The sequence below is a fragment of the Pelobates fuscus genome, chromosome 3, assembly GCF_036172605.1.
Source record: "Pelobates fuscus isolate aPelFus1 chromosome 3, aPelFus1.pri, whole genome shotgun sequence".
In the NCBI taxonomy this organism is placed as follows: domain Eukaryota; kingdom Metazoa; phylum Chordata; class Amphibia; order Anura; family Pelobatidae; genus Pelobates; species Pelobates fuscus.
The window spans coordinates 401,259,583-401,272,053 of NC_086319.1; the positions used below are offsets into that span (position 1 = coordinate 401,259,583).

The following is a 12,471-nucleotide window of genomic DNA, read 5'->3' on the forward strand; positions in this document are numbered from 1 at the left end:
CTTGGACGTCGGACACACAAAATTACGATGTTTGCGGATGATGTTATGCTCTCCTTAACGGACCCAATCACATCCATCCCTGCATTACAGACCACCTTACAGCAATACAGCAAGTGCTCTTATTATAAATTAAATGAAGCCAAAACACAAGCAATGTGCTTGCACGCATCCACGGCACTACACACAACTTTAAAACAGAAATATACATATGAATGGAGACAGGATTATTTGACCTTTTTAGGCATAAAATTCACCAAGTTAGAGAGGAATTTACATCGGGAAAACTATGGCAAACTTCTCACATCCATCAAACAACAATTAATGAGCTGGAAAGGAAAATACATATCATGGATAGGTAGAATAGCTGTAGTGAAAATGAAAACGCTCCCGAGGCTGCAATATTTATTTCGCACTTTACAAATAAGTTTATCTAAGAAATTCCTTCAAGACGCACAGAGATTAATTAATGCCTTTGTCTGGTCCAATAAGAAACCCAGAATAGCAGCCAAAACTATGCACCTAGCAAATAAACATGGGGGAATGAGCCTACCAAACATACTTACCTATTATAGATCAGCCATTCTGGCCCCACTGTTAACTGAGATGCAACAACATGACCACCCAACTCCCTGGGTAACAGTGGAAGCAGAATTCACTGGAGGCCAACACATTACGCATTTAGCCTGGACACCACCATACCTTCGAAAAAAGTTCAAAGATATGTCACCACTTACGAAAACAACATTACGGGAATGGGATAGATTTCACAGAGAACAGGGACTCAGCGAGACTCTCTCCCCCGCTTTACCTCTAGACACCTTTTATGGACTAATACCTTCATTAAACATATCATCCTGGAACGGTAGGGGACTAAAACACTTACACCAATTGTTTGACCAGGGAGAAGTAATCCCATTCCAACGACTGCAAAATGTCTTTAACTTACCCAATGCAGCAGGGTTTGCACACAGACAGGTCTGCTCCTGGTTACAAAAACATAAAACCATCTTACCGACGGGCGACAGATGGGTGAATCTAACAACACTGGAACGCCTTAGCACACAGACAAACAGACCAACTAAGCTTATATCCACACTGTATAGTTACCACCACCAGAAGCAGGATCCACGCACACTACACTTTGTGAAGGCATGGGAATTGGACTTAGGTAAACAGCTAACCAGCGAGCAGTGGTCTTACATTATGAATGCAAACAAGAAACTTACACTCAACACAGCCCATCTAGAACTGACCAAGAAACTTCTATACCGTTGGTACCTAGTACCGTCCCGTCTACAACGTATAAAACCCCAACACACGGGGATGTGTTGGAGGTGCAATTCAACTAGGGGTACTATGTTACATGTATGGTGGGAGTGCGGTGCCCTGAGCTCATTGTGGATAGCCACGAAGAATCTAATAAAAGACACGACAGGAGTGACTCTGACAAACGCCCCGGAGCATTACCTCCTACAGTATATGCCACCCGGTCTTGAGAAATCCGTAAGATATCTAATATATCACATAATAATAGCAGTTCTGATGCACATCAGCAGACATTGGCAAAAACAAACTGTCCCCCATATCCAGAGCTGCATAACACAAATTGAAGACACAAAAAAATTTGAGAAGATGGCCAGATCCAATAACCTTCCGCAAAAATTTTGGGTAGAGGCATGGGGAACCTGGGATAGGTTCCAACAGCGACAACAAATAGCTCATCTCCCCCCCTGATCGCACCATACCACAATCCATTGCACAAAGCAATGTAAGACTGAATCTTCTGGTAGTTACAACTAATTTTGTAATTGAACTTGTATATATGATAACGTGCACACTCATTCCCTAAAAAATTAGGAGAACATTCAAGAGGGTTCCTCAAAGGCCGTGGAGCAGGCCTACAAAAAGAAGTATATTAAGGGACTATCCCCCCCCCCCCTCCATCCTCCCCCCTTTTCTCCTCCTCTGGAGATCCCCTCTTTATCTTACCCAAGTTGTCACACCCCCCAAGTTAAAGGTTATTAAGCATCAGGGCAATGGGAACTACTTAAGGGCCAAAATTTCTCCTGATCAATTTAACAATAGCACATTTATAAGAAACGTTCGCACAAACATAATGTCTGACAAAGCTTGTAAGAACTATGTTAATCTGTATTGTAACACGTGAATATGAGAGTAATAATCTGTTTAGATTTGTCATGTGTCATGCAATGTGTCATGCAATGTGAACATGTTCATTGGCATTGCAATATGCAGATTATGTTATAACCAAGAAATGAAAAAAATGGCTGTACCTGTTTGCCCTGTATTACTAAGAATGTAAATTCTTTTGTTTTTATAAATTGTCAATAAAAAAAAAAAAAAAATTAGATGAGTTTACTCAAGCAATTATCTCTCAGGCACAGGGAATTCTGGGGTTGAAACCCATGCATTTCTTGTGTATGAAACCCCTTGCATGGTACTGGACATAAAAGCCGTGTATGTGAGACTAAAGTTCAGTTGTACCCTCAGAAACGTGTGTTGTTCATTTACTGCGGAGGAGCTGGATTATTCTTCGACTGTTTTCTCTTGTTTCTGATAGCTTCTTGGTAAACCTGGGGAGGAGGTGGATTATTCTTCGGCTGTTTTCTCTTGTTTCTGATAGCTTCTTGGTATACCTGGGAGGAGGTGGATTATTCTTCGGCTGTTTTCTCTTGTTCCTGATAGCTTCTTGGTATACCTGGGAAGGAGGTGGATTATTCTTTGGCTGTTTTCTCTTGTTCCTGATAGCTTCTTGGTAAACCTGGGGAGGAGGTGGATTATTCTTCGGCTGTTTTCTCTTGTTCCTGATAGCTTCTTGGTATACCTGGGAGGAGGTGGATTATTCTTCGGCTGTTTTCTCTTGTTCCTGATAGCTTCTTGGTAAACCTGGGGAGCAGGTGTATTATTCTTCGGCTGTTTTCTCTTGTTCCTGATAGCTTCTTGGTATACCTGGGAAGGAGGTGGATTATTCTTTGGCTGTTTTCTCTTGTTCCTGATAGCTTCTTGGTATACCTGGGGAGGAGGTGGATTATTCTTCGGCTGTTTTCTCTTGTTCCTGATAGCTTCTTGGTATACCTGGGGAGAAGGTGGATTATTCTTTGGCTGTTTTCTCTTGTTCCTGATAGCTTCTTGGTATACCTGGGGAGGAGGTGGATTATTCTTCGGCTGTTTTCTCTTGTTCCTGATAGCTTCTTGGTATACCTGGGGAGGAGGTGGATTATGTTTTGGCTGTTCTTGGTATACCAGCGGAGAAGAATGCCTGCTAGGACTAGGGCTCTGCTACAGCTATTTTGCACTTAATCTGTGAAAAGAAAAAAGCACTTTGTAATTTGAGAGTAAAGCAACAATAAATCTATTCCCATATTGTTACATATTAAAACTACCAATAGAATGTTGAGATTTAACAAGTTCAGTCTTATCTTTAAGGAAAAAAAAGATATTTCATTTTGGTGTGATTCACATAGTTACTAAATGTCCATACATGTATCTATAGTCAGTGCTGCTACCAGAATTCTAAAACTATTGGCTGGGCTCCCCTAATGCACAGAATCAGAAATAACTGCACACCTCATACACACATATACATATTCACAAATACACACAGATATACATGTCCAGTCCCACACCTTTCCACACTCACACACACACACACACACTTCACATAGAGAAAAAAAAATACTGCCACAAACACAGATATACTACCACATATACATACAGATACACATACCTACACAGCACACACACTGCCACACGTATACACAAAGTGAAACATGCTGTTAGACAAAGACACACTACCACACACACATACACATTCATATACTGCTACACATACACAGAAACACACACTGCCATACATTTATACAGGTTGTCACACACAGCCACTGACAAAATATTTTGCCAGTTGAGTTCTCTCTTAGTCATCCTCCTCCATGCCTACCATTGCTCTGGGTCTGGGAGAAAAACAAATAGGCCCAGGCATTTCCTGGCATAGCAGCCCAATTTTAAATATTGCAAAATTGTAATTTCAATTTGTAATTCAAATTTCTTTCAGATCCAAAAAAAACAAATATGAAGACCTTGAAAACTTACACAGGTACACACATACAGAAATACAAATACACACATACAGGCACACATAGACAAAAAAATACACACCCAAAGATATGCACATACAGAAATACAAATATGCACATACAGAGACACACACACACAAATAATACACACTCAAAGATACACACATACAGAAATACAAATACACACAGACAGGCACACACACATAAAAAATACACACTCATAGATACACACATAGAGAAATACAAACACACATACAGGCACACACACAAACAAATATACACTCAAAGATACACACATACAGGCACACAGATACAAAAAAAAATACACACCCAAAGATATGCACATACAGAAATACAAATATGCACATACAGAGACACACACACACAAATAATACACACTCAAAGATACACACATACAGAAATACAAATACACACAGACAGGCACACACATAAAAAAATACACACTCAAAGATACGCACATACATACATAAAGGCACACACACAAAAATACACACTCATAGATACACACATACATAAATACAAACACACATACAGGCGCACACACACAAACATACACACATACAGGCACACAGATTCACCGATACATATTTACTGAGACGCAGTCACAGAAAATTATTCCCAGTCAGACCTGCAGACACACTCATAGATACACACATACATAAATACAAACACACATACAGGCACACACACAAACAAATATACACTCAAACATACACACATACAGGCACACAGATTCACCGATACATATTTACTGAGACGCAGTCACAGAAAATTATTCCCAGTCAGACCTGCAGACACACTCATAGATGAATATGTAGGATAAGGTAAGGTAACGTATCTTATTTTCTGACATAAAACAGAAAAGTGCTGGTGCGCATACATATGTACAGAACCCCTCAAGTGTTGAGAAGTATTTACAAACAGATGAGAGAGTGCAAGCAAATGTGATCCCTTATAGGGTGTCTACTTATCGGGTGCCCAGGTGTATATGTGTATATACTTATAGCCTGTTACACTGTACAGTTGATATCTGTAGTTTAAGGAGACAAAAGTAGGGGGGAGGGAACAGAGAAAGCACTCCTAGTGCAATACAATTATTAAAATTTAAACTAAAATAAACTGTCTCTTTAAGAATGCAACTCACAAATGTCTAAGCTATCTCGCCCAGGGAGGATCAGCCCCTTGGGTACGTGGGATCTGATAAATGCTCCTGTGACTCCAGTGTCAGGCAAAAAACATTTATTAAAAATAAAAACAACTGATAGTCAAATAGTAAAAAGCACAGTCCAGCTGCAGCTCACCACACCATGGGGAGTTTGATAACAGTTTAAGTGTAATCTCTCTCCTTCTGGGGCCGGTCCTGCTGGCTGGTGTGTGTATTCAGTTCACTTCCTTGTATCCTGATACCAGGTCACGTGACGCATTTCGTCTCGCCTCTTGGGACTATCTCAAACGAGCAATATCTCCTCCCACTGGAGATCCTCTTTTATTTAGGAGTCCCAAAGCCATGATCCAATCGGCTTGTAGCTCTCCAAAGTTGCACACATTGTCCATAATTACTTCAAATCCAAATAAAACATTTATTCACAATCTGTGCGTTTGTTTGTTTGTTTGTTTTTTGTTTATTTTTTAAAACAAACACGCGTTTAAAAATTTCAATATCCAATATAAAAGGATCATCATGTATACAGATTTAGATATAACTTGTGTGTACACATAATTTTCCAAGCACAGAAACTTGTAAACATTTGTTGGATACCCAGATAATCACATTAAACATATCCAGGGAAAAGGGGAAGATCATCTAACTTAAATCTTAATATGATATTAACCTTACAATGGCAAGAATATCCATTTAATGGTCTCTACAAGCATATAAATTAGAAAAAGGTGCCTAAACAGATAATAACACAGTCTTAAAAAATCTATACATTGTTTACCAAAAATATGAATATACAGAAACCTCGATTGGGATCCCACAGGTGAATTAGGGGTGGATACGAGGTTTTCTGACATACCCGCAGGCTGCTAACAATCATACAAACAGCTTAAAATAAATACACAATAAAGAAAACAGCAAATAGCGCACAATAAAATATAGTAATGGTGGGTTATATCTTACTTAATCTGTAAGTGCAATTGTAGCGGAACGCAGTAAGCCTGTCCTGCAAAATGCCTGTGTGACTATATTCGTTATAATCTTGCCTGTGTTGAATTGCTATTCGTCTATTTAAAATGTGAATTGTATGTTATTCGGTAGTTTCCAGCCGTACTATATGCTTATGGAAACTACCGAATGGAGGGACCACCCCGGAGAGAAGTGTGCCAGCAATTAAGGTTCACATTCTTTCCAAACCGCAAGTTAACCGGCTCATTAACATTGTATCTGGGTGGCCGCCATTCGGCATGCGTACACGTGGCAGCGGCCATCTTACGCATGAAAATCTCAGCGGTGTTTGGTCGTCGAGTGTCTGGAACTCAAATCGGACACTCAAACAACCGAACACCGCTGAGACCTCCAGAGCTCCGTAACTACCGAACGGAGAGACTTAACGAATCCCCATTCGGTAGTAACAAAGTACCGAATGAGGGAATCACTATCTAGGTGAATTAAAGTATGGATGGCAATTATAAATGTCTGTTTTAACTGCCGAACGGAGACCGACCGCAGGGCCCATTCTCATGGAACCCTTTTCGGATACCAACTCGTGTGCGGTCGGTCAAACTTCACCTTCCTGTAACTACCGAACCACTGGTCCGATCTGGGTGAATTTTGGATATTATATTCACCCAGATCAGGGCTACCTAGCGGTACCCTAATATTAAGGATATGTGATGGTTTAGGGGTACATCCAAGTTTGGGGTAAAGTACTGTACAAGTTAAGGGGATTATGACTCACTCTGAGGGGAGGAGATGTGTGGGAGGTAACAAGCACTGTATTGGCTACTGTCATAATTACTGTAGTTCCCTCCCGTGCATGGGAGCAGGCTTTATAAGAAACCTTGGAATAAACGATTGTCAGTTCTACTCCTGAAACTGTGTGTCGTCCAGTTATTGGGAGTGCTGTGGGGATATTGCTGTACCTTTTTTTACCTGCTGGAAACTCTGCTGTGGATTTACTAATGACTTGTTCCTGAGCCTTCCTTGGATCTAAAGTGGAGAATAGCTGTGAGAAATCAGCTCTCCGCTACAGCAATGACATGCAACCCTCTTAAAATGTCTCTACATATGTATTATAAAATATAATAAAAGCACACATATACGCCAAAGTTTGGTATAATTATCCCTGCAGAAAATAATAAAACAATATCATAGGGTAGTATAGTAATCACAGGTAATACATGGATAATATTATTCTCTTAAAGTATCACACTCACATTTTTCTGAGCCTGTTCGAATAACTGGCTCAGGTAGTGCAGCATATGTGTGATAGTTGTAGTTCCAGACAGGGTAAGTGGCTAACTATCACATCCTGCCCCATGTAATTCCCCCGTAGCCTCAATGATAAATTGTCGCAGTTCCCACCTGCCTTTTAAGTCTTACTACAAATGCTAATTATCACATCCTACCCCATGTAATTCCCCCATAGGATGTGATAATTAGCATTACAGGTACTGCTGTTATGTCCCTAGCAGGGCTTGAGTCCTGCAGGAATGCGTGGGAACGGCGTTCCTGCACTTTTTTCACAGCAGGAACACCGTTCCCCCTGCGGGCACTAAAAAAATGCCGCCCAAATGCCCTATGTTCCCCCTGTCATGGGGGGGCCACCTGATGGACCCCCCGGCAGGCGGCGGTCTCCCTGTCACACGCGACGAGGGAGCTGTGTTCTCTCCGCTCCCTTGTGCGCTGTTTGCTGATGCCGCGAGCATCAGTAGACAGCCAGCGCGAGGGAGCAGAGCGGAGAGAACACAGCTCCCTCGCCGCGTATTACAAGGAGACAGCCGCCTGACTCACTGCAGCCCCACTGGACCCCAGGGACCCATCGATGCCAGCTTTCCCAGAAGGTAGGGAGGCTGGGTGGGTGGGAAATGTTAACATTTTATTTTACTATAGGGAATTATAGTGCCAGGAAAACAGCTTTGTTTTCCTGGCACTATAGTATTTCTTTAAAAGGAGCAGGAAAAGGTGAAGTCTAAAGAGGAAGGGATGGGTTCTTAATCAGGAAGCGGTGCGCCCTTGACAGGAAGGGGTGGTAAATTTAGATTAGGGGGGTGCTCAGGTATAGTCATGCCGAGGGCATCACAAAATTAAAATACACCACTGTGTGAGTGTCTGAATATGTGTGTGCGTCTGTTAGTGTCTGAGTGTATGTGTATGTCTGTGAGTGTATGTGTGTGTCTGAGTGTGTGTGTGTGTGTGCACACGCGTTTATATATGCATACTAGTGTTTGGGGGGGTTTTGGAGGGGGGATCTTGGGTTAGTTCCCGCACTTTTTTCCCCAGGACTTGACCCCTGGTCCCTAGTCAATACAACAGTAGCATGGAGTGACCTACTTAACTTCAAGTTCATAGCACAGTTGCAGAAATATCTAAATACATGCTTGGCGCCCTTTTTCATGGTTGAGGCCTGGGCCCCTTATGTGCCTAATGGTTTCTACTACCTGATGGTGGCCCTGCCTACAGTACTAATATTAAAATTTAATTTTCTCTTCAGACTCCTTAGATTGTTTCCTGTGCTCAGATGACAAATGGCCCAATTTGGCACGTGACCAATGTCTTCCACGGGAGGTTGAGTTACTGTCCTTCACTGATCCTCTAGGAATCTCACTGGGAACGACATCCATCCTTGGCTCCGCTCTGCCAGGATTTGTTTTGTTTCTCTTCATCAAGAATCGAGATACCCCACTAGTCCGAGCCAATAACCAGGCCCTCAGCTTCCTACTACTTGCCGGTCTTACTTTCTGTTTCCTCTGCCCTGTCCTCCTACTCCTCCCACCAGGCAATCAAATGTGCCTCATACGTCAGGCACCATTTGGAGTGCTCTTCACCTTATGTGTATCTTGCCTTTTGGCCAAAACCTTCATTGTTGTCCTAGCGTTCCGAGCTAACCAACCTGGGGGATGTATCAGAGTGCTAATGGGACCTCGCTGGCCCATTTTGATTGCCCTAAGTTGCACTTTCCTTCAGTTCATTTTTTGTCTCTTTTGGATCAGTGTAGATCCTCCATTTCTAGAGCATGATGTTAAAAGCCAGCTGGGAAAAGTAATAATCCAATGTAATGATGGTCTTGGCTTCTGGCTCATGCTGTGTTACCTAGGTCTTCTGTCTGCTATATGTTTTTTAGTTGCCTTTTTGGCAAGAAAACTACCTGGAGCCTTCAATGAAGCAACTCATATCACCTTCAGCATGTTGCTGTTCTTGATTGTCTGGGTGTCTTTCGTCCCACCATACCTCAGCACACAAGGCAAACTGTCCGTGGCAACAGAAATCTTTGCCATCCTCTCCTCTAGTGCAGGACTTCTGTTTTGTATCTTCTTTCCAAAATGCTATATTATTCTTCTGCAGCCCCAGCTCAACACAAGGGAATTGGTTTCTGGTCACCAAAGAAAACATTCAAGGAAGAATTTCAGATCCTCAAGAAATGAAATGGAAAGCAAATACTCAGCTAGGACATAGTTCTTTGAAAGCACACTTCCATTACCATAACCACTACATCACATTCTAGTGGTTATGGTGAGAACGGTCTGTAGGTGCAATCTGTTTACGAACAATCTGATAAACAAAATGTGTCTCTCTCATTGATTAAAGCTATGTCTGACTCCTGCAGGTCAGATAATGCAGAAGCAAAGTTTGGACAGTGATGATAGACTGAGAAGGCTGGGTTAGCACAGTGCTTTTGGCTTATCATAATGTTTCGAGTATCTCTTTGAATTCAGAACCAACAAAAGAAGTAATAAAGCTGAGTTTTGGTGATTTGTAGTAACTCCTAACCTCATGTATGTTGAAAAGGATCCTGAGAGTACCTTTGTTATTTGTTCTAGAATATTAAAATATTTTAATGTATATAAAGCACTAATCATTGTTCACTTAATTGTAAAATAATTTACATTGATTCCAAGCCTCAAGCTTATAGGTGTCATGTTAGATATCCTATATTAAAATTGGTTAATATATGCTTAAAGCGGCACTGTCATGCCGAACTTACCTTTCCTCAATCTCTTCCTCTTCTCCCCCTCTCTCAGGATCTGTTCATTTCTTCCTGTCTTCTTTAGTTTTCTTTAAAATCATAAGACAAAGTAGGGACTCTTTGCCTTATGGAGGTTTCCTCCGCTTGACCAGCTTTGACCAGCGGAGGAGCAAAGTGTGCTTCATTTCCGCTGGTCAGAGCAATTTTCCCACAATTCTCACCTTTCCTCCCTGTTCCCACGATGCATCCTGTAATTTTAGCCGAAACTGCCGAATTGCGTTCTAACTGAATGAGAACAGTATGTTCGTTTGTTTTAGAACGCAATTCGGCACTTTGTTCGTGTCAGAATTTCATTAGAATGAATGAAACTCTGATTCAATTTGTGCTGTTGCTGCATCTTGCAGCCGCTAAGTAGATAACTCCCTAATTCCCACGGTATTAGGGAGCTATCTACTATAAGGCTGAAAGACCTGAATTGGTCTTTCAGCCAAATTTACTAATACTATGTAAAGATTACTTAGTATTAGTAAATTATGCCCCTACTTGCTATACCGCGAGTAGGGGCATGTCTAGTAAACAATGAGCAGCCTGTGGCTGCTCACTGTAAAAAACAACAAAAAACCTATTGGCCCCCACCCCTAAACGACGGGTGGGGTCCTAAAGTAAAATAAGGGGGGAGACCTATTTCAAGCCATCCAATCACAGTGCTAAACGACGGGTGGGGTCCTAAAGTAAAATAAGGGGGGAGACCTATTTCAAGCCATCCAATCACAGTGCTAAATGATGGGTGGGGTCCTAAAGTAAAATAAGGGGGAAGACCTATTTCAAGCCATCCAATCAGTATACATATTATACTTATTTTGATAACCAACACAAGTCTGGTGTCTAATTAAAGCTTCTCCAAGTGCACTTGATACAATTTGGGTTCCTCTGAATATAACAAAGATCAATATTTGGATCTATATCAATTGGTGCCGAAACCCGGGAAGGGACAATGAGTTCAGTTACAGCATTAATGGGGAGGTGGTCTGAACAATTACCCCTGCCTGCAGTAATTCTTGCACAGATTGGGAAATAGCATCTTCCTGTGCAGGGCTTAGGGGGTATTGTTTTTAACAGGGAGGGGTGGCTCCGGGCAAGAGATTCACTTTGACTGGAGGCACAGAGAGTCTGCCTGTATCTGTCTTCCCTATAGCCCACAAAGAATCAGGGACCGAGGACAAGTCAATGGCAGGTTCTGGCACATGGCTGGGCATAGTCAGAGTTGCCAGAACATTTGAGAGGCATATCATTTGTTTGTCCTCTAAGGGCACAGACAATGTTACTTGTCTAGTGGGGCTATACTGGATATTTGCATTAAGGGCAGACAGTATATCACTGCCTAGTAGATTAGCAGGGGCATGAGGGCTGACAAGTAGTCTTGTTACAAGGGCAGTAGAGTTGTGTAGTTGTGATACAGGCAGACTCTCTCTCTACTTTCCCCAGACCCTCCAGATGCAGCATGGTAGTATGGCTGCCTATATACATGCCCTACACCAAAGATTAGGCAGGGTGCATAAACAAGTATTTGATTCCATTCCAGATCCAGACTCTGATTCTGCAACTCACAAACTGCAGCCTGGGGATTGGGTGGTGATAAAGAGGCATGTGAGGAAAGAACTTGAACCACGCTTTGATGGTGCTTTTCAAGTGCTCCTGACTGCGGCTACCTCAGTGAAACTAGAAGGAAAAGCCACGGGGATACACGCCAGTCACTGTAAACAAGTCACTCCGACTGATCCACCGACATGAAGCTGTTCTTATCCTTTACCATTGTATGCTCTGTTCAGATATGCTACTCTGACTTGAAACCAGAAGATAATAATGCATGGCAGGGAAATATATGGATGCAGATAGTAAACTTATAGTAACAGATAGTAACTTAATTTTGTCTCAACCCTTTCCTCAGTACTGAAAATGCCATACACTCTTGCCTTATACTTATCCCTACCCCCATCACACTCTTGAGGAAGTACCTACATACCCATAGACCCCATAAATCTCTTTATTCTTTCAACCCACTGGTAGGCAAGCCCCCCTAGCCCTGAAGACAATTAATGTGACAGCCGCTTACCTATGTTGGTCTTTTTCATGTAATTGCTCAAGAGACCTTAATACTATACCCTGTTTTGCCCCACATGGTGGAAAAATACCACGAATTGTAGAGCCCTAAGCACCACTATGAACTG

The 12,471-nt window shown here is 41.9% G+C and overlaps 1 protein-coding gene across 1 annotated transcript in view; it reads left to right on the forward strand.

Annotated features, from left to right (window-relative positions):
* Nucleotides 1-10,075, forward strand: part of LOC134601931 (extracellular calcium-sensing receptor-like) — a 30,663-nt gene extending 20,588 nt beyond the window's left edge. The window contains exon 6 of the mRNA XM_063446438.1: nt 8,771-10,075. Coding sequence (XP_063302508.1) covers nt 8,771-9,732 — 962 coding nt within the window. The 3' untranslated portion in view covers nt 9,733-10,075. The remainder of the gene's footprint in view (nt 1-8,770) is intronic.
* The last annotated feature ends 2,396 nt before the right edge of the window (nt 10,076-12,471 follow it).